Source organism: Plecotus auritus (genome assembly GCF_963455305.1).
Source record: "Plecotus auritus genome assembly, chromosome: 9".
Taxonomy (NCBI): Eukaryota; Metazoa; Chordata; class Mammalia; order Chiroptera; family Vespertilionidae; genus Plecotus; species Plecotus auritus.
Window position 1 is genome coordinate 47,270,808 of NC_137783.1, and position 23,483 is coordinate 47,294,290.

Sequence of the window (23,483 nt, forward strand, 5' to 3'; positions counted from 1 at the left end):
GGGAACCCTCCTGCACTGCTGGTGGGAATATAGACTGGTGCAGCCAGTATGGAAAACAGTATGGAGTTTCCTCAAAAAATTAAAAATGGAACTGCTTTTTGACCCAGCAATCCTACTTCTGGGTACATATCCTAAGAATCCCAAAACACCAATCAGAAAGGATATATGCACCTCTATGTTCATAGAAGCATTATTTACAATAGCCACGATCTGGAAACAGCCCAAGTGCTGTGGCTATAAAAAAGAAGGAACTCTTACCCTTGAGACAGCATGGATGGACCTAGAGATTATTATGCTAAGCGAAATAAGCCAATCAGAAAAAGACTAGTATCACATGATCTCACTTATATGTGGAATCTAAAGGACAAAATAAACTGACAAAATAGGACTAGAAGCTAATGAATAAATGGAACAGACTTACAGATCTCAGAGGGGAGGAGAGTGGGAAGTGTGGGAAGAGATCAAACCACATAGCCAATGGACACAGACAATAAAGTGGTGAAGACCTAGGTGGGGCGGGAGTAGGGTAAAGGGAGGCAAAGTTGAGGGTGGAGGAAGGGAGAAGTGGGGGACATCTGTAATAGAGTCAACAATAAAAATAAAGTAGTCTCTCCTCTCTCCTTTCTCAAATGTCATTGCTCTTTCTCCCAGCAGAGGGGGCTGTTATCATAGAAGGTTGATCGAGCACAATACTTTGCTTGCCCACAAGATGGTAATAAAGTGCACCTCTCTACTTGCCTGAGTTGATAAGCCTCTTGGTGGCTCATACTGCTGCTAGGGACAAAGCCGCTATTCAAAGGCCAAACAATACCTGCAGACACTGGAGCTCTCAGGCAGGGCTGCATCCAGACTGACAGGGCTGCTGCTGTTCCTCTCACTGCTCTCATAGCCAGATTCCATTCGCTGGATAAGGCGAGGGTGCTGCTCTAAAAGGTAAGAGCCTGGCCGTGCTGGGCCCCAAGGCTTGTACTGGGGGCTTGGTCCACCAGTTTTAAGGTCATAAGTAGGTGGCTTGCTTAGGTCATCTGGTGTAAATTCTTTAGCTATCCCGATCAAGGCACAAGTATGAAAAAGGAGGTAGAGTTAGCATCTGCTTCAAATTAAGACATGACTAACACCTCCCTCCAGCTACTAATTTACTAAAATTATATCTCCAAAAGACCCAACAATGGGGTGAAAATGGACCTTGTCAAGTCTACCAGAAAACCGGGGGAAAGAAGGCCTACTCTTGCACGAATTTTGTGCATCGGGCCTCTAGTACATAGATAAACTTTATTCAAAAGCCCAGTTCTTCCCTAATTATCTCCTCACCTGAATCCTCAGAAAATGGGCTAAGCTGAGTATAGCCACAGTGCTTCCTTTTGTCTTTACTAAAGATACTGTCAATATTCAGAGACTCTCGTTTGGGTCTCCATGTTGGACGATACTTGCAAGAAGAACTGGATTTTGACTCACTGCTAGTACTCTCTACTTCCCAGTCATGAGAGTGTAAAAGCAGGTTCTTGGGAGGTTTTTTGTCCATCTGCTCTCCTCCTTTCCCCCCACAGGGAGACCCTAGGTTGGTCTGAGAAGCCAGGGATGGTCTGTTATGGATCATATTGCTGACTGTCTCTTTAAAATCCCTTAGTCTGTTGGTGCTGCTGGATGGTTTAGAGGCATTCCTAGGAGCCTGCTTCTCTTTCAGTGTTTCTCCTAAAAACACAAAGAATGAAACAAATATAAATGTTTAAATTGCTCATGGATACCGAGATCCCAAAGTTAAGAAAGCAAGGAAAGCCCTCTGAGCAGAAAAGAGAAGCCATGGCCTGGAGTGTGACAAGTTTGCATTTAGGTGAGAAGCAATGCAGAGTGGCTTGCCTTCACTGTGGTACCCTGAGGCCTGTGCCTCATCGCCTTTCCTCCTAAGCCGGCCAGAGCTCCTCTTGCGCTCTATCAGCGACCCTTTCTTGGATGTGAGTTTCTGATTACATTCACTATCAGTCAGGTGCCCTAAAAGAACAAGAAAATGGGGGTAAGCTGGTATCTGAGACTGACCTCCATCATCCTGAGAAACTAGTCTCCCTTTGGGATTCATGGCAGTGGCACAAATTTAGTGTACCCATGGGTTGAAAGCTACAAGGGCCATGGCTACCTGATTTAAGTGTAGCAGGAATCTCTCAACAGATAAATGCAAAGAAGCTCAAGTAGTTAATGGGAGCTTCCAAATTTACAAGTTTCCTGAGCAATTATCAGTCTCAATCCCAATCATAAATGTTCCCAGTAACCTGAGGGACCTATTACTTGGTACTCATTAAAAGGTGAAAGTTTTAAAGATTGCATAAAAATGTCAAGTACTGATATATTTTCACTCTCATAAATAGAACACAGAGCTTTCCTTTTACTTATTTAGCAACACATATCAAGTAAAGTCTAATTTTTATTATATCTGGTATTATCCCAGGTGTTCCAGACTCTGCTCATAAGAGCTCTGACTGTGTATGGCTTTAAGACCCAGTTCCAAACCTTCCTTAAATGTGAGTCATTTAAAAGAACATTTGAACTTTGAATAATTCTCATTCTCAACCCCAACCATGCCTCATCAAAACCCAGAGATTATACTTCATAGTTCCTCAATACCAATTGCTGGGAAACCCAGGAGATCTGGGCTTTTTATGTAACTTGCCTTACTTCATGCCCAGTGTATGTGAATGTATGAGGGTGATTTGACAACAGCAAAGGTCAGATTCTAAAGGATATAATCATCTAAGCTGCTGTAGGCCAGAAGTGAATTAAGCAACTGAATTTAATCGGAAGACAGACTTAGAACAATTACTTATTCAGGTATCAGCAATATAATGATATGGCTATATTTTCCAATGCAATCTTTTATTGCTTTTATCTGATCCCTTGCTACCTCTGGACCCATAAGAAGGACTTAAGAAATAAGGAAATCACTTGGAGCTCCTAGAACTACAAATACTAAACCACTGGGGATATGTTCCCCTACCCTCAACCATTCACAAACCTTAACATAAACCTGATTCTCCTGGAAAATATGCTTTATTTATCCTGTGACTTAACTCCTCCATGGTTCACAGTTTCAGAAATATGGTTTTAAAAATATCACACTGCCCTGGCTGGATGGCTCAGTTGGTTAGAGTGTCATCCCATGCACCAAAAGGGTGCAGGTTCAAATCCCGGTCAGGGCACATACCTACATTGCAGGTTCAATCCCGGTCGGGGTGCATACGGGAGGAAACCAATTGATGTCTCTCTCCCTCTCTCTCTCTCCCCCTTCCTCTTTCTCTAAAAATCAATAAACAAATCCTTGGGTGAAGATTAAAAAAAGGAAAATATATCACACTTTGAAGTAGTCATTTGTGCAATAGTCATCGAAAATAATTCAACATGAATCTGAACAAACCTACTTACAAAACACACAGAGCACAGAGAAACATACTCAAGTTTACCATAGGAACATACAACAAAATTTAGAATGTGCAGAATCTATAGGACAAACTGCCTACTTCTTCAACAATAAACTGCAAGGAAAAAAAACAGAGGAGAAACCTACAGAGTAAAAGAAATTCAAAAGACTTATCAACCCATTGCAATATATAGATCTTATTTCGATTCTGAGTCAAGCAAACAAATAAACCATTAAAAAGTTATGATATTTAAAAGAAAATTTGATATTTAAACACTTACTATTTAGGGTTTAAAGGAATCATTAATATTTTTAACTGCGCTAATGGTATGTTTAAAAATGATTTCTTATATTTTAGAGACATATACTAAAATATTTCTGGAAAAAGTGACGTATCTGGGGGTGGGGGAAGTAAGTAGAGGAACAGATAAAACTAGATTGGCCATAAGTTATAGTTATTGAAAATAGGTGATGAGTATGTGGAGGAGCAGTATGCTATTTGGTATACTTCTGAATATATTTGAAATTCTCTATTTTTTTTTAAAAGGCCATGCACAGAATATAAACCACCAATCTGAAGCCATGAGCTCACTAATCCCCAAGTTTCTAAAAGTATGGGCATTGTTCTAAGCCTTGGGTGATTACCTTTTCATCTCAGCAGTCAGTTATTCACTGTTCTTCCTTTTATGCCCTGTATTGATTTTTTTCCACTGACACTGGCACACTCTCATAGATAAACAAAAAAATTAAAAAATGTTCTATGCATGGAACTCACAATAACAAACAAACAAGTTTTCATTCTTTTGCATATCTGTTCTTCAGGAAGCCTAGCAAGTGATAAGCAGGTACCCCCTGCCTATAACATGCCCCTCCACTCAAAGCCCTTAACTTGGGACAAAGCCTGGCATGAGAACCTTATGAGGTACAAGACCACAACAATTTAATGGAGCATTATTAGAGGGGTGGGGATTAAGAGCATAGCAGGAGAAAAGCAGATTTCAGAATAAACAATCATATCAATGATCACATTACAATGGTCCTTACTGATATGCTGCTGTTGACAGAAATATATGCAATGGAACATCATCATTTATTCAGAACTGTGTTGCTTCTTTCGATCCCACTTAATTACCCATGTTCTGTGCCTTCCTCCCTTTGCATGACAAACATTTCTGACTTGCCCCAGTTTCTTTTTCTTGGACACCCTCTATGCAGGAACAAGCAGGACCGACTGCATAAGTCCCTACCTGTGTCCCGACTGCTCTGAGACGTGGAATCATTCTCCACATTATAGATGACTGTCCCCTGAGACTCAGAAGAGAAGTGACTGACCACAGACTGATGGTGGGAGTGTTTGTAGGGATAGCTCTCCGTTGAAGAATCTGTTCGGGTATCACTTGAGATGGAGGGCTCCCTCCCTGAGAGAAGGAGGAGACACATAGGCAAAAGTGAGGAAAGAGAGAAGGACAGTGGTAGAGAGGGGGCAAAGAGCTGGATGGCAACAAAGATCCATAAGGCAAGAAAGTCCTAGATGGAACATGAAAAGGATATACCAGAGCCATTCTTCCCAACACCCAACTTCCAGATAACACAGACACACAAACAATTCTTCCCACTCCTGCCCCTACCTTGCTGAAGCCCTCACTTTGCCTGCCACTGTGAAAAACTTTGGGGCTTTTAGAAAACCTATGGGGGGAAAAGTGGAAGAAAGGAAAAAGTTGTGAAAAATAAACTCTACTTAGATAAAGAGTCCCAGGCTGACCTGGCATATATAACTACTATCCGCTAAGTTTTCTCCTATACTGCCAGAAATGTCACTTAAAATTTTTTAATTGACATTATAAGCATTTTTAATATCTCTGAGAAGATAATAGGGCTGTTATTTATACTTTAGTGTGAATTAGACTACTTGTCTCTAAACACCTAGCTAAGAGAAGTAGTGGAAATCGGTGTTTGATTGAAGAGAGAAGTAGAGCAGGTTTGGGTAGGGTTACAAAGGTGGGAAGAACACCAGTTACCAACCAGGATGGAGATACAAAAGGGAAGGAAAAAGAATCCAAAGACAAATGTCTTCTCTTTCGAAATTATACTTAGGGGCAGCCCTAAAAATAGAAATGAAAAACAACATTTCTTTTTCCTCCTTTTAAGAAATCAAGCCAAAACCATTAGGGCTATATTTCTAATGTATTATGAGCCTCTGTGGGCTAACCTGAGACTAACCATCAAGTGGCAAATTGTTTCTACAGGAAAATATAATTTGGGTTCCAAACAATTGAATTGGAAGTAAACAACTGATTCATAAGCTGAAGAATATCACTACAGCACTTGGCATTTTAAAACAAAAATCTCTCATCCCTAACAATATGACTACCTTTGTAATAACATCATTTCTCTTGGTCTTAACTCACTTAAGTCACTGTTAAATTGCTAGTAAGAATCAGTCATCTTTATCAATATTATAAGGTTAAATGCTGAGGTTTCCCTCACAAATTTATTATCAGTCTTAATCAACATAATTTCCTTTGAACTTTTGAACTGGGGCTGCATGGAATACAGGCAATGCATTCTTGGAGGCTGAAGGAAACAAAGCCTGGACCACGTTGGGCTTCAGCACGAGTTGGCATTTCCTCTTTTCTCTAATGGGTCCTCTTTTTCCAAGCTGGTTATGTGCTAGGCTCATGATCAAGAGTCCCAAATATGCAATGATCACATTGGAGAGAGAAAGGGGGAGGTAAGAGCTAGGCTTCTCACCTGAATCTTCACTATCGTAGCACATCCTGCCGTATGACTGGAAATCAACTTGGGGAGGCAGGTCCTGGGTGGACACTGGGGTACCCTGCGGGTCTGCATAAAGCAGCAGCAAAGGCTGGTAATGCCCCTTGATGCATTTGGTCACCACATCCTTCCATTTGGGCCCAATCTGAACCAAAAACAATCAGATTATATTTCATACCAACAATTCAAAATATAACTTCCTATTCTGTTTTTCTAAAGAAAAACAGATGAAAAGACAAGAATCAGGCCCTAGCTGGTTTGGCTCAGTGGATAGAGCGTCAGCCTGTGGACTGAAGGGTCCCAGGTTCGATTCCAGTCAAGGGCACATGCCTGGGTTGTGGGCTCGATCCCCAGCAGGGGGTGTGCAGGAGGCAGCCAATCAATGATTCTCTCTCATCATTGATGTTTCTCTCTCTCCCTCTCCCTTCACCTCTGAAATCAATAAAAATATATATTTTAAAAAAAGAATCAGGTAAAAAGACACAATAGAGATCTTATAGCTACACTTAATAATTTTTTTTTGTTAAATCCTTTTAGAAAGCATTAAAACCCTATAAAAGACAGGAATGATGAATAAAATTACTTTTATTCCCATGAAACATCAATTCAGTTGTGAAATATGAATAATAGTTCTCAAAGGTGAATATGCTATGTGAGGGGACATCAGCTGCCTTGCTGATCTTTTCCTTTTCACAGACATCAAGTCAAAGCCCTTTCTTGAAATTTGCTTTTCTAGAATTTCTCCTAAATATTAAAATCACTTTTAGGAAGCTAAAGAACAGACAAAAACTCTCTCACAGACTGCCTTAGAATAAATGACATTCTGTGTCAGAGTTCACACATGGCAGGACATAAAACATCACACTGCTTAGAATAGACATCTGGACTTCTCTGCCTTAGCTTTGTGCTAGATTCAATGCTGCCATGGCAGTGGGAAAAAGTACCTGAATAGCCATGGAAATGACAACCCAGTCAAATCCTCAAAGTCACCCTCTCTTAAGGTTAAACTAGTAACAATGTTAGGTGTATTCTTGGAGTCAGATAACTATCATAGTCCTGATTTTATAATAGATGTTCAGTAAATTTTTTTTGACATTTGAAAAAAACTCATTTTATTTTCAAGTACAGTACAAATGTTTACTCATCATTTTTTTAAGTAATCCCTAGAATTATAAGGAAATTTTGATCTGTGAATAGGCTCAGTGGCCAGTACCTGAATCCAAATCCATGTCCCTTGAATAGCTGAGAGGTATCTCACTTGTGGTTTGAGCATCACAGATTCAAATCGAGTCTGGCAGGGGCCTGGGACATCACATAGTCCGTCTTTCCACAGCTGAGAAAGCCAGAGCCTAATGTCCCTCTGACTTCAGACATTTCTGTCCCTCTGCCACACCCATATACCACTCAGATTGCTTAAAATTCTTCTTAAATCAGCTTTGAACCAAAAATTTTTAGCTGTGCCTCATTCTAAGGAATCATATTGTGAAATCATGAACTTCATGGGCCATTTTCCCCCAATAAACAAAAAGAAAATCTGCATAATCCTATCATAAAACTTGTTCATATGTATATATCCACAAACCTCTAAAAATCACCTGTGCACCCACTCTGAGACGACTGTGTTGAGCTGTTGGCTGAAGCCATGTGTAGTCACACGTCTACTGAATGGAGAGCTTGACTAGGACTACCTTAGGAAGGAATCCTGGACTTGACTTCCAAACATGTTCTTTTGTATCCTAATTTCACTCCAACTGTTTTCCCACTCTGGGATGTTTTGTCTCTTTTCCTCACACCCAAATCCTGCGCATCCTATTAGGCCCCATGCATTAAACCCACATTGTTTTATTGGTCTCCTCTTCTCTTTCCTCCTGCTAGACTAATTGTCTCTTTACCTCTTCCTAACACCTGTGATATTATTGTTTTGGTGCTAAATCGTGTACTGCCCTGCTAAGAAGTTTTGTTTTTAATCTATTTTCATTTTCTATTGAGGCATAATTGACGTATAACATTATATTCATTTCGGGTATACCACATGATTCATTATTTGCATACATTGTGAAATGCTCTAGTTGACATCTGTCCTCATGCATAGCTACACATTTTTTTCTTGGGATGAGGACTTAGATGTTTGATTGTGCACAGGCTCCTTAAGGATAAAGACTGCCTTGTGTGTCCCAGGCATTTCACACAATGCCCCACTTAATGAACACCTGTTAAATATTAATAGATTTCTGACATAAAAATGTTTTTGATTGAACTATAGCTGCAATTTTGTTTATGATCTGCCTCCTAGACTCTTTATACTGATTAAAATACTTTTGAGGTGATATAATTATTTTCGCAATTGGATGGTTATGTTTCTCTTCTACAAATGGCCATGTCTTCAGTCTGAGATTCCAATCTGCTGAAGCCATTCCAACCCTACAGCATCCGCTCTGTAAAACTGGGAGAGGGTAACACGTGGTTGCTGACATCCAGAAGGGAAAGGCGAGCGGCAGGTCTTCTTGTGAGATGGGATAATAATCAAGATGTATTACAATGAAATGAATGAACAGCATAAAAAATTCATTCTATAGTCTCCCTGGGTTTTCTTTCCTCAGGTCAAAATCCAGTTTCGATGGTGTCTCTTTAGCGAGTGATAAGAACTTAGTTGCAGGCTTCTCCCTGGCCCAGGCCCTGGTCTGGGCTCGTGCAGGAGTCAACCAATCGATGGGTTTCTCTCACATCGATGTTTCTCTCTGTCTTTCCCTCTCTCTTCCACTCTCCCTGACAATGAAGAGATGCAACGTCCCACATTCGTGGTGTCCACCCCGGAGTACTGCGACCTCCGCAAGCTGCGTGGAGCCCATCTGCACCCACCGCAAGCTCGGCCGCCCCCTCCAGGAGTCAGATGTTCAGTAAATTTTTAACTGGGTTATCATTATTTTAACTAAAACACATTTATAGGCTTCTTATATAATCTTATTTAATATCTTATAAGGCATGTATTATTATTTAAATAAAAAACCTAACTCTGGCTGGTAATGTCCAAGTGTCATCCCATATAAATTTGATTCCTGGTCAAGGGGGAGGGAGCTGATCAATGTTTCACTCTCACATCAATGTTTCTCTCTCACATCAAAGGCTGTCTCTCTCTTTCTCTCAAAATCAATAAAATAAAATAAACAAAACTTAAAGCTCAAAGAATTTATATGCTGCCCGAAATGACAACAGCAAAAAAGAGATGAAGAGAATTTGACAAAAACTACTATTTGTGGAAGCTGCTGCTTAAGGTCCATGGGTAGGTGTAGAATGTCTAAATAGTCTCCTAGCTGCTGACCTAATCACAAGTGTCTTTCTAACTCATGCAAATCACCTAAACTATTTCATCCAGACTCTGTGGTTTAGAGAGTACCAAGTTTCCAGCTTTAAATATCATCATAGCCCCATTTTCTCTATGCTATCTCAAAATCATGTTAATTGGTGATAGGGTACTTCAGGGAGCTAACAATCAGAAACTATTTTATAGTAGCCTGAGACAAAGTATTACCCACTAATAATGCCAAGATTTGGATTTCTGAACTTGCTGCTATCCTTATAACCTAATCTGACTTATTAGACTGTTGTCGCTCAAATCAATTAATTAACACATTTTAAAAAATAATTTGTCAATATAAATGTTAACTGTGCTGAATGCCATGTGAAGGCATTTAGAGACAATAACAGAAGATATATTCATCCTGTCCTTGAGGAACTTGCCATTTATTGGGGAAGACAAGACTAATACTCTCATAAATCCAATAGATAAGTGATAGACATTAAAATTATGAAAATAAAACATTGAAAATAAATAATTATCCTTAGTTTTTTGTTGCAGTCACCAAACACTTTAAGCAGGGCTTGAATATTCCTACCTCCTTAACATGAGCATCATCAAAATACATCCATTTGCGGATCTTTGTTTGGAAAAAGAATGTAGAATAATGTTTGCCGTAGTAACAGATCATTCCTACTAAGTACAGTTCAGACTGCTTGGCCCGGTCATCTGTCACTCTGAAAAATAGCTGCAGGGAAAGAAGAGAAAGGAAAGAGCAGTGACATAACCCTCTCACATCATCTGCCAGCAGACTGACTCCATTATTTCTTAAGGTACTGACTTGCTTCTCTGCCCTTCAGTATAAGATTTTTTTGCTAATCCATATTAGTCATCAGAAATTAACCCAAAAAGGCAAAATGTAGAGAAAAGCAAAATAGTGGCCAGTAACTGGTAAGGTGGTGATGTTTCCACATAACTTCCAATATTTTCTTGATGAGGCCGATCACAAGAGGAGTCAGAAAAAGTTGACAAACCAAACCAAACAAAAACAAAAACATTCTCAAGTTTCAAAAGTTATTTATCAGCTGGCACCACAAATATAAATTTCCTGCTGAGTCCCTAAGTATGGGGTAAGAAAGCCCTTAGGAGAAGCAATACCAGCATTTCAATTCCTACATGTCCAACACTGTCCCAGGTGCAAAGGGACATACAAAAAAAAAAAAAAAAGAAGAAGAAAATTATTCTTGCATGAGGAACTTATATGATGGAAAAACAATCAAAAATAAAACTAGAACAGTGCAGAATATACTGTAGGCTACAGAATTTTAGAAAAAGGAGATTTTGTTATATATAGCTTATTCATGTCAGAGATTTCTTGGGAAGAAGACCTAAATTAAGATCACAAAGAATTCACTTTTTCTCAGTAGTGGTTTAATAAAACTAAAACACAACAATAAGGGATCCCCTTAGTCATAGTACTATGCCAGAGCAAAACTAAGAAAGCAAACCAGAGAGTTTCTGGTTCTTCTCTTGAACCAAAGGAAAACTATGGCTGTACCTACACTAGGGCATGGAACTGATGAGGTTAAGCCCCCAGGTCTGAAGTCTGTTTCCCTGTGTACTTTCCTAAATAGACCCACATAAAACCACTAACCCACCAAATTCTCTGCCAAGCTACTTCATTATCTTAACAGATATTGGTTCCTCACTGTGAATTCTGTACTGTAGGACTCAAGCCACCAACTTTTCACCTCTGTCACCTCCCAAAGCAGCTCTAGTCAGGATTGCTCACTTCTTTGACCTTACCACCTCCCGTGGTTGAATAAAACTCCTTGTTCTACACTGGTATAAACTAATAGTGAGTAGAGTACACAATAACTTTATAAATTGCATGATTTTTACCAGTACCTAAGCTTGGCTTATCCTGTCTTTCAAGGCCATGGTCATCCCACTTTTTATAAAAAGCCTTTGCTGCCTATCCAAAGGAGGTAAGTGAGCATTTAAATGCATGAACATATACAGTAGTGCCCCTTATCTACAGGGGATAATATTACAAGACTTCCCTGGCGGATGTCTGAAACTGCAGATAGTACTAAACCCTATATATACTGTGTTTTTCCTGTACAGTTTAATTTATAAATTAGGCACAGAGGAGATGAACAATAATAACTAATAATAAAGTAGAACAATTATAACAATATACTGCAATAAAGTTATATGAATGTGGTCTTTCCCTCTCTCAAAATCTTCTTTTACTGCACTCACCCTTCTTGTATTGATGTAAGATGATACAATACCTACTTAATGAGAAGAAGTGAAATGAATGACGTAGGTAGACATTGTGATGTGACATTGGGCTACTTTAAGGATTACTTGAATACAAACACTGCTGCACTGTAATAGTCACTGTATATGTATATGTACAGATACATAAACGTGTGGATACACTGGACAAAGGGATTATTCAACTCCCAGGGAGCAGGGAGTGAAAACAGGGTGAGATTTCACCACACAACTCAGAACTACACGATACTTAAAATTTACAAATTGTTTACTTCTGGAATTTTCCATTTAATATTTTCAAGACCACGGTTGACTGTGGGTAAGTGAAACCATAGAAAGTGAAACCATGCATAAGGGGGGATTACTGTACACAAGTATGATTGTCCAGAACTCTGTAATATTTGTCATTTAGGATATACCTTTGTGTTCAGTGTTCACACCTTTGAGCAAGAATAAGATGCAATAACTCTAAGAGTTAAACTAACACTCACATCACCCAACTTAAGGCAGGTACCCAGGCTATGAATGACATCCTCTGCCAAGTCTGAATGGTCCGAGTCCCATACCAGTCCAATTGTGATAATCTGTGGAGCATTCATCAACACACGGCGAATCCGAATCCTCTCTCCACAGTTGCTCTGAAATACATATACAAGGCTAGTTTGATGTGTTTCCCACTGGCTCTGCTTCAATTCCACTAATCCCAGGGTTCCCCTCTCTACCCAAACCCCACCACTGACTTACTCACCGGACAGTTCCGGAGATCCCCCATGGTGCTGGCATTCTGTAGCAACTCACCAAACATGCTTGGGGAGGGTTTTTCTCGTCTTTCCAACATACAAATAGCCTGATTGCTTCAAGATGAGGAATAAAAGGGTGATGATGGTGAAAGTTACAACTAAATCAAATAAATCATTCATGCAAACGCCTAACTCATATGCTTGACTTTCTTCCTCTGCCCACTAAACTGAAGCCCCTTGTCCGGACCAGCCTCAGTGTCTCACAAACACAGTGAGTGCCTCTGCCTGTCCCCAGATCCAAATCCAAAGCTCACAGAATCCCCATTCCTCCTCCTACTTTGCTGACCAGAACTGAGGAAAAAGTGAGGGATGGAAAAGAAGGAGAACAAAGGTTATTTTAAAATTATATTTCTGAGTTCCTAACAATATAGCATAGACTCAGCAATAAGGATATAAGCTATTTGGATGCTCCCAGTTAAAACCCAATCAACTGAATGCATGCCTCAGGGGACAGAGAACCCTGTAAGACTCACCAAAGGGAAGTGGTAGAGATGTAATGCACCATCTGGATGAAAGGTAGCGGATCAGACGTGGCGCCACAGCTAGTACATACACACTGGGCCAGGAAGGAAAAGCAAAACCAAGCAGCCACAGTCATTAATTGTTTTGGCACCCATCTAACACCCCACATCTCAGGATAAAGTGTCCTTGAAGAAAAGGTATAAGAAGTGATGGGGCCCAGCCAGTGTTGCTCAGTGGTTGAGCATCGTCATCCTATGAACCAGGATGTCACAGTTTGATTCCCGGTCAGGACACATACCCAGGTTATGGGCTCAATCCCCAGTGAGGGGTGTGCAGGAGGCAGCCAATCAATGATTCTCTCTCATCACTGATGTTTCTAACTCTCTCTTCCTCTCCCTTCCTCTTTGAAATCAATAATATACATATATATTTTAATTTTATTTTATATATTTTTTAAGTGATAGGGATAGAAATAAGGTTCACCTGCTCAAACAATGTCATTGCAAATTTCTGGTGGGAGATGCAATGTTGGGCAGTACATATATCCTCTTTGGTTTCATCAGCAATATGGAAGTGAATTCTCATCAGCAGGTTTTCCTAATAGGGAAAGAACAAAAGCAGTATATCAACAATACTTAATAGACAAATATACAAATTGGTTGTCAGTTTACTCAGAGAAATAACAATCCTTCTGGAAGATAGGAATACTTCTGATTTTTTTAACTCTTTAATTTGAAATGACTATAAATTCTCAGGAAGTTTCAAAAAAATTATATAAGAATTCAAATGTACCTTTCACCCAGTTTCCTCCAATGGCAACATGTTGCATAATTATAATACAATATCCAAGTCAGGAAATGGACATAAATACAATCCAGAGTTTATTCAGGTTTCCTCATTTGTGGTTGTGTGTAGCTCTATTCAATTTTACCTCAGGTATAGAGTCATGGAACCACAACCACAATCAAAATATAAAACTGTCCCACCCCCACAAGGCTCCCTCAAGCTATCCTTTTATAGTTTTACCCACCCAATTCCAACCTTAACCCCCAGAAAACACTGACCTATTCTCCAATCTCTGTAATTTTGTTATTTTTAAAATGCTAGCCCAGCGGGTATAACTCATTTGAGCATTGACCCAGAAACCAAGAGGTCACCGATTCGATTCCCAGTCAGGGCACATACCCGGATTGCGGCTCGATCCCCAGTAGGGAATGTGCAGGAGGCTGCTGATCGATGATGTTCCTTTCACATCATGTTTTTATCTCTCTATCTCTCTCCCTTCCTCTCTCTCTAAAAATCAATAAAAATATATTTTTTAAAAATAAAAAATAAATAAAATGCTACATAAATGGAACCATATAATATATAATCATTTGCTATTGTATTTTTTACTCAGCATTATTCCCTTCAAAAATTTTTTTATTGATTGATTTTAAGAGAGAGAAACATTGATTTACTAGAGGCCTGGTGCACCAAATTCGTGCACTCAGGTGGGGTCCCTCAGCCTGGCCTGTGCCCTCTCGCAGTCCGGGACCCCTCGGGGGCAGCTCCTGCATTGACCGTCTGCCCCCTGGTGGTCAGTGTGCATCATAGCAACCAATCATTCCACCATTCAGTCTATTTGCATATTAGGGTTTTATTATATAGGACTAGAGGCCTGGTGCACGGAATTCGGCAGGGGGGGGGTGTCCCTCAGCCCAGCCTACACCCTCTCCAATCTGAGACCCCTAGAGGGATGTCCAACTGCCCGTTTAGGCCCGATCCCACTGGGATCGGGCCTAAACGGGCAGTCGGACATCCCTCTCACAATCCAGTCAGACATCCCTCTCACAATCCAGGACTGCTGGCTCCCAACCGCTCACTTGCCTGCCTGCCTGACTGCCCCTAACTGCTTCTACCTGCCAGCCTGATCACCACCTAACCACACCCCTGCCAGCCTGATAGATGCCTAACTGCTCCACTGATGGCCCAATTGCCCCTAACTGCCCTCCCCTGCAGGCCTGGTCGCCCCCAACTGCCCTCCCCTGCTGGCCTGATAACCCCTAACTGCCCTCCCTTGCCAGTCTGGTCCCCCCCAACTGCCCTCCCCTGCTAGCCTGATCGCCCCCACCTGCCCTCCCCTGTAGGCCTGGTCACCCCCAACTGTCCTTCCTTGCAGGCCTGGTCCCTACCAACTGACCTCCCCTGCTGGCCTGATTGCTCCCAACTGCCCTCCTCTGCAGGCCTAGTTCCCCACAACTGCTCTCCCCTGCAGGCCTGGGTCCCCCCAAACTGACCTCCCCTGCAGGCCTGGTCCCCCCCAACTGCCCTCCCCTGCAGGCCTGGTCTTCCCCAACTGCCCTCCCCTGTAGGCCTGGTCCCCCCAACTGCCCTCCCCTGCAAGCAGGGGTCCCCCCCAATTGCCCTCCCCTGCAGGACTGGTCACCCCTAACTTCCCTCCCCTGCTGGCCTGATTGCTCCCAACTGCCCTCCCCTGCAAGCTGGGGTCCCCCCCAACTGCCCTCCTCTGATGACCTGGTCACCCCTAACTGCCCTCCTCTGCAGGCCTGATTGCTCCCAACTGCCCTCCCCTGCAGACCTGGACCCCCAACTGCCCTCCGCTGCAGGCCGGGTCCCCCCGAACTGCCATCCCCTGCAGGCCTGGTCCCTCCCATCTGCCCTCCCCTGCTAGCCTGATCGCCCCCATCTGCCCTCCTCTGCAGGCCTAGTTCCCCACAACTGCTCTCCCCTGCAGGCCTGGGTCCCCCCAAACTGCCCTCCCCTGCAGGCCTGGTCCCCCCCAACTGCCCTCCCCTGCAGGCCTGGTCTTCCCCAACTGCCCTCCCCTGTAGGCCTGGTCCCCCCAACTGCCCTCCCCTGCAAGCAGGGGTCCCCCCCAATTGCCCTCCCCTGCAGGACTGGTCACCCCTAACTTCCCTCCCCTGCTGGCCTGATTGCTCCCAACTGCCCTCCCCTGCAAGCTGGGGTCCCCCCCAACTGCCCTCCTCTGATGACCTGGTCACCCCTAACTGCCCTCCTCTGCAGGCCTGATTGCTCCCAACTGCCCTCCCCTGCAGACCTGGACCCCCAACTGCCCTCCGCTGCAGGCCGGGTCCCCCCGAACTGCCATCCCCTGCAGGCCTGGTCCCTCCCATCTGCCCTCCCCTGCTAGCCTGATCGCCCCCATCTGCCCTCCTCTGCAGGCCTGGGTCCCCCACAACTGCCCTCCCCTGCAGGCCTGGTCACCCCAACTGCCCTCCCCTGCAGGCCTGGTCTTCCCCAACTGCCCTCCCCTACAGGCCTGGTCCCCCCAACTGCCCTCCCCTGCAGGCCTGGTCTCCCCAACTGCCCTCCCCTGCAAGCCGGGGTCCCCCCCAATTGCCCTCCCCTGCAGGTCTGGTCACCCCTAACTTCCCTCCCCTGCTGGCCTGGTCCCTCCCAACTGCCCTCCCCTGCAGTCCGGGTCCCCCCCAACTGGCCTCTCCTGCAGGCCTGGTCCACCCCCAAACTGCCCTCCCCTGCAGGCCTGGTCCCCCCCAACTGCCCTCCCCTGCAGGCCTGGTCTTCCCCAACTGCCCTCCCCTGTAGGCCTGGTCCCCCCAACTGCCCTCCCCTGCAAGCAGGGGTCCCCCCCAATTGCCCTCCCCTGCAGGACTGGTCACCCCTAACTTCCCTCCCCTGCTGGCCTGATTGCTCCCAACTGCCCTCCCCTGCAAGCTGGGGTCCCCCCCAACTGCCCTCCTCTGATGACCTGGTCACCCCTAACTGCCCTCCTCTGCAGGCCTGATTGCTCCCAACTGCCCTCCCCTGCAGACCTGGACCCCCAACTGCCCTCCGCTGCAGGCCGGGTCCCCCCGAACTGCCATCCCCTGCAGGCCTGGTCCCTCCCATCTGCCCTCCCCTGCTAGCCTGATCGCCCCCATCTGCCCTCCTCTGCAGGCCTGGGTCCCCCACAACTGCCCTCCCCTGCAGGCCTGGTCACCCCAACTGCCCTCCCCTGCAGGCCTGGTCTTCCCCAACTGCCCTCCCCTACAGGCCTGGTCCCCCCAACTGCCCTCCCCTGCAGGCCTGGTCTCCCCAACTGCCCTCCCCTGCAAGCCGGGGTCCCCCCCAATTGCCCTCCCCTGCAGGTCTGGTCACCCCTAACTTCCCTCCCCTGCTGGCCTGGTCCCTCCCAACTACCCTCCCCTGCAGTCCGGGTCCCCCCCAACTGGCCTCTCCTGCAGGCCTGGTCCACCCCCAAGTACCCTCCCCTGCAGGCCTGGGTCCCCCCCAACTGCCCTCCCCTGCTGGCCTGGTTCCCCCCAATTGCCCTCCCCTGCAGTCCTGGTCCCTCAACTGCCCTCCCCTGCCGGCCATCTTGTGGTGGCCATCTTATGTCCACATGGGAGCAGCCATCTTTGACCACATGGGGGCAGCCATCTTGTGTCTTGGAGTGATGGTCAATTTGCATATTACTCTTTTATTAGATAGGATTGTTCCACTTATTTATGCATTCACTGGTTGATTCCTGTATATGCCCTGAGCAGGGATAAAACACACAACCTTGACATATCAGGATGATACCCTAACCAACTGAGCTACTCAGCCAGGCTCAGCATCATTCCCTTCAGACCCATCCTGAAGACTACATAAATCAAGAGTTAATTCCTTTTTACTGCTGCATAGTATTCCACAGTGTGGCCGTACACAGTTTGTAACATCATTCACCTATTAAAGGCATCTGGGTTGTTTCCAGTTTGGGGCTATTATAAATAAATCTTCTATGAATATTCATATTCAGGTTTTGTATGAACATAAATTTTCATTTCTCTGGGATACAGGTCCAGGAAGGCAACTGCAGAATCATATGGTAGTTTGCAAGTTTCACTTTTTTTTTTTTTAATATATTTTTATTGATATTTTACAGAGAGGAAGGGAGAGGGATAGAGAGTTAGAAACATCGATGAGAGAGAAACATCGATCAGCTGCCTCCTGCACACTTCCCACTGGGGATGTGCCCGCAACCAAGGTACATGCCCTTGACCGGAATCGAACCCGGGACCCTTCAGTCCGCAAGCCGACGCTCTATCCACTGAGCCAAACCGGTTTCGGCGCAAGTTTCACTTTTTAAGAAACCGCCAAACTTTTCCAAAGTAGCATTAACATTTAACAATCCCACCAGCAATACAGCAGTGATCCAGATTCTCAGGAGTACCTCTGATTTTGGCCTACATTTTACCCTGTAATGGGATGTATATCATTCTGAGTTGTTTAACAAGTGCATAGTCTTTTGGATGTTGATAGATAGAACCCAGAATTCAAAAGAGTTAGGGTGTTCTACCAAAAATCACTGGGAGAAATGTAGTTATCCAAATAGCACATTACACTTGGGCTAAGAACTCAGTTATTCTCTGTTTAATTATCTTTAGTAATGCAGGGGTTCTCAATGTGTGGTCCCCAAACCAGTAGCATCAAACCAGTAGCATCAGTGTTAGCATCACCTGGGAAATTGTCAGAGATAGATATTTTGGGGCCCTATTCCAGAACTATTGAATCAGAACCTCAAGGGAATAGGACCCAGCAATTTGTATTTTAATGAACCCTGTCTGCTCTGAAGGTGACAGCACTGTTTTATGCAATGGCAAGCACAAAACTACCCTAAGCCTAAAGGAAAAAGAGTAAACCTGCGAAGCTATTCATACTGCATTAGCAGAGATACCCTTGAGCTCTGAGAAACTAGGGAAATGTCTAGTTCTAACTGTAGAGACTAGGGGCACAGTAAATAGCCACAATACAGTAGCTAGTCCCTGATGGAGACCATCAACAGTCCCACCCCAAATCAAAGAGAGGCCAGAAGCCAGCACTTACAAAGCACTCTGCAGCATCATCCATAATTCCCAGCTGGAAGCGCTGTTCATCCTGGAAAGTCTTTGCCAGAGCACTGCGGAGAGTGTCAGACGGAAGGACTTTTTCACTACTACACTGAAACTGGTTAAAGATTCCCTGTAGGGAAGAGGTTAGACAAGGGGAAAAGCACAATGCTGTTATTAACCTTCTAAACATCCCAATCTGTCATGCTAGCAACTCCATGCTCATAGCTGTGGAACCAAATGTACCTCCTACAAGTTGATATGCTTGCAGTTAGTAATAAAAAAAAAAAAGTAAAAAATGAGGAGTCAGAATAAAGGGCATGATCCTGTGCTAATAAGGATTCTTGCTCTTCCAACTGAGTATGATACCATCAAAGACACATTAGCAGAGACCATTGTCATGAGTTAATATAATTCAATGACCTCACTTCCTCTGATATAGACAGAGGTGGATGTTCTTCAGTAAATAGAGATAAATTACATGTAAGTGGATTGGTAAATTATTCTCTGGGGGCTCATTCTATGAAACTTGGCTCCCTTCTTTTTTAAATTTTTTAGCTAATTCAAAATTACCCAAAAGTACAAATAATAATATAACAAACACCAACATGTCTAACACCAAGAAATGAACATTCCATCATTGTTACTTCCAATCTACAGAATAAAGCTAAAGTCCTATTCAAGACTGCCCACTCTCTAACAGCCACTCACTATCATGAGTTTGTTGCATAATCTTTTGTTTTTAATACTTTTACATATATACATATACATATATACACACACACACATATAGAGAGAGTGGGTTAAAAGTAGGATTACAGTTGTTCATATAGAAAATAATACAATAATTAATAAATAAAAATATAAGTGTTTCACATATATACTTTTGTAAGTTTTTTTTGTTCATGTACAAAGTATCACACTGAATTACACTTTTTAAAAAAATTTAGCATTGTTTTGAAATCTACCCATAATGATATTATATACCTGGCTTATCCCTTTTCCCTGCAGTATTGTATTTTATTAGGTGACATTACCACATCTATTTATCCATCTCTTTATTGACTGTATTGACAGATATTTTGGCAGTCTTTAATTTTTTGCTATTATAAAGTCTGTGCAAACTTGTACTTCCACCAGTGAATGAATATAAATAAATTTCCCCATATCCTTATCAGCAATTAATGCAATCAGACTGATTCATTTTAGTCTTTCTAGCTACATTTGGTTTTTCTAGGTCTTTGTAAGTATTACTGTGGCAAATATCTTATTCCAGTCTCTGGTGTCTTTTATATGCAGCAGTTTTTTATTTTGGTGTAATTAAATGCATCTGTCTTCTCCATCTTTACCTACATCTGAAACAATGATGAGTGTTATGTCCAAAGAATGGAAACAAAGAGTGGCAACGAGTAGCACCTGGCTTGATGAGTCCTTCCCAAGTGGCATTGAATCTTACCCACAGAGACTAGAATGCACTCCTTGACAGCCACAGCTCATGGCCCAGATCCTCACTAAACCACCCAGATAAACACCTCACTCAACAATGAGTTACATATCAACAGTCCAAAGAACATCATTTGCTTAAAATTCTTGCTAGTAACTTCTTCATATAAAAAAATCTTGAGGGGAGAAACCAAGATGGCGGCATAGGTAAACACCTAAACTGCTGCCTCGCACAACAATATCAAAACTACAACTAAAAGACAAAACGGACACCGTCCAGAACCACAGGAAAGCTAGCTGAGTGGAAATTCTAAAACTAGAAGAAAAGAGGAAAGCACATTGAGACTCAGAGGAGCTACAAAAGGCTGAGGTACGGAGACTCGCACGCAGAGATGATGGGCGGGTCTGTGCACGGGCGGCTGAGTGCTCAGCTGGCTTTCTAAAGCAGGAGGGAGAAGGAAACTCCCGACTGCACTGAACTCGTCCCAGGAGAGACGCTGGGAAATGAGACTCATTCAGGGGGAATCTGGACTGTCAGGAAAAGAGAAAGCACACTGAGACTCGGGAGCTGTGGAAGGCAGAGGTCTGGGGGCACGCGCGCAGAGAGGACTGACTGCTGAATGCACGGGAGGCTGAGTGTGGCTGGCTTTCTAAAGCGGGAGGGAGACGAAGCTTCCGACTGCGCTAACTCCAGTTCCAGGCAGGTTTCTGGGAACCCTGACTCATTCAGGGAAAAACTGGACTGCCTGGCAGCAGGCGAAACTCGAGGGTGGCTTACTCTCAGAGGTGCTTGCAGCGATTACTGAGGGACACTGAGACCCAGGGGCCTCATAGGGCAGGGCTGACGGGAAACCAAGACTGTCTGCTCTGCCCTGAAACTCCACCCCATCCAAGCTGAGCACAGAGGCTTTTGCAATTTTGCAAGTCTTGTCTCATAAGAGTGTCTCCAGCACAGAAGTTCTCCCAGCATAGACACAGCTGATCCTCACAGCCAATTGGCCTGGAGGTCAATTCCTCCCAGTGATACCAACAACAATCAAGACTTAACTACAACAAGGCTGAGCACACAGTCCACAAAGGGGTGCACCAAGAGTGTCCACCTCAGGTAACTGGGGAGGCTGAGCCACTGTGCCCTAGAGGACACCTACCACACAAAGCTACTCTACCAATTCAGGGAAGTAGCAAAAATGCGAAGACAAAGAAACAGATCACAAATGAAAGAAATGGAGGAAAACAAACGACTGGATATAGAGTTCAAAACCACGGTTATAAGGTTTTTCAAGAATTTCCTAGAAAAGGCTGATAAATTTAACGAGACCCTCGAGGATATGAAAAAGGACCAACTAGAAATTAAACATACACTGTCTGAAATAAAAAAAAATATTATACAGAGACCTAACAGCAGACTAGAGGACCGCAAGAATCAAGTCAAAGAGTTGAAATACAAAGAAGCAAAAAACACTCAGCTGGAAAAGCAAAAAGAAAAAAGAATCCAAAAATTTGAAGATAGTGTAAGGAGCCTCTGGGACAACCTCAAGCGTACCAACATCCAAATTATGGGGATGCCAGAAGAAGAGAGAGAGCAAGATACTGAAAACCTATTTGAAGAAATAATGACCAAAAACTTCCCGCACCTGGTGAAAGAAATAGACTTACAAGTCCAGGAAGCGCACAGAACCCCAAACAAAAGGAATCCAAAGAGGACCACACCAAGACACATCATAATTAAAATGCCAAGACAAAAGACAAAGAGAGAATATTAAAAGCAGCAAGAGAAAAACAGTTAATTACCTACAAGGGAGCACCCAAAGGACTGTCAGCTGATTTCTCAACAGAAACTATGCAGGCCAGAGGGAGTGGCAAGAAATATTCAAAGTGATGAATAGCAAGAACCTACAACCAAGATTACTCTACCCAGCAAAGCTATCATTCAGAGTTGAAAGTCAGATAAAGAGCTTCACAGATAAGAAAAAGCTAAAGGAGTTCATCACTGCCAAACCAGTATTATATGAAATGCTTAAAGGTATTCTTTAAGAAGAGGAAGAAGAAGAAAAAGGTAAAGATAAAAATTATGAACAACTAATACATGTCTATCAACAAGTGAATCTAAAAATCAAGTGAATAAAAAATCTGATGAACAGAATAAACTGGTGAATATAATAGAATCAGGGGCATAGAAAGGGAGTGGACTGACAATTCTGGGGGGGGAAAGGGGTGTGGGAGGTGCGGGAAGAGACTGGACAAAAATGTACACCTATGGATGAGGACAGTGGGGGAGGTAAGGGCAGAGGGTGGGGTGTGAACCAGGTGGAGGGGAGCTATGGGGGGGAAAAAGAGGAACAATTGTAATAATATGAATAAAAATTTATTAAATTAAAAAAACAAACAAACAAACAAAAAATCTCGCCCTGAGCGGTTTGGCTCAGTGGATAGAGTATCAGCCTGCAGACTGAAAGGGCCCAGGTTCGATTCCGGTCAAGGGCATGTACTTTGGTTGCGGGCACATCCCCAGTAGGGGGTGTGCAGGAGGCAACTGATGGATGTTTCTCTCTCATAGATGTTTCTAACTCTCTATCCCTCTCCCTTCCTCTCTCTGTAAAAAATCAATAAAATATATATTTTTTAAAAATCCCAGGGTCATTTTTCAGACTTACTAATGAGACCATAATGAGACCACTTTATAAACCTACTTAAGTGATCTAAGACTAGAAGGCCCCACCCACCTAGAATGGTTAATTCTTGGTCCTCATTTTATTTGACCTATCAGTAGCTCAGTCACTCATTCCCTTCAGGTTTTTATCCAAATATTATCTTCTCAATATAGTATTTCCTGATCACCCTATTTAAAATTGCAAACTCCACCACCTCTTCCTAAATCTCCCACCCTTGCCAGTTTTATTTTTCCCTGTGGCACTTATTACCATCTGTCATAACATGTATTTTACATATTTATTGTCTGATTGCACTCTCTAGAACAGGGGTGGGCAAACTTTTTGACTCGAGGGCCACAATGGGTTCTTAAACTGGACCGGAGGGCCGGAACAAAAGCATGGATGGAGTGTTTGTGTGAACTAATATAAATTCAAAGTAAACATCATTACATAAAAGGGTACGGTCTTTTTTGTTTGTTTGTTTCAATAGTTTTATTCATTTCAAACATTTTAACAAGAAGAATGTAAACACTA

The 23,483-nt window shown here is 43.2% G+C and overlaps 1 protein-coding gene across 4 annotated transcripts in view; it reads right to left on the bottom strand.

Annotated features, from left to right (window-relative positions):
• The window catches only part of USP54 (ubiquitin specific peptidase 54), a 135,236-nt gene that overhangs the window by 34,958 nt on the left and 76,795 nt on the right, over positions 1-23,483 (bottom strand). For all 4 annotated transcript variants that reach the window (XM_080642728.1, XM_080642730.1, XM_080642727.1 and 1 more), the window contains 11 exons: positions 18,854-18,988; positions 13,505-13,618; positions 13,033-13,115; positions 12,508-12,613; positions 12,251-12,397; positions 10,075-10,224; positions 6,158-6,326; positions 4,654-4,824; positions 1,858-1,989; positions 1,312-1,692; positions 812-1,043 (listed from right to left, as the gene is read on the bottom strand). In XM_080642728.1, the coding sequence (XP_080498854.1) occupies positions 812-1,043; positions 1,312-1,692; positions 1,858-1,989; positions 4,654-4,824; positions 6,158-6,326; positions 10,075-10,224; positions 12,251-12,397; positions 12,508-12,613; positions 13,033-13,115; positions 13,505-13,618; positions 18,854-18,988 (1,820 nt within the window). The remainder of the gene's footprint in view (positions 1-811; positions 1,044-1,311; positions 1,693-1,857; positions 1,990-4,653; positions 4,825-6,157; positions 6,327-10,074; positions 10,225-12,250; positions 12,398-12,507; positions 12,614-13,032; positions 13,116-13,504; positions 13,619-18,853; positions 18,989-23,483) is intronic.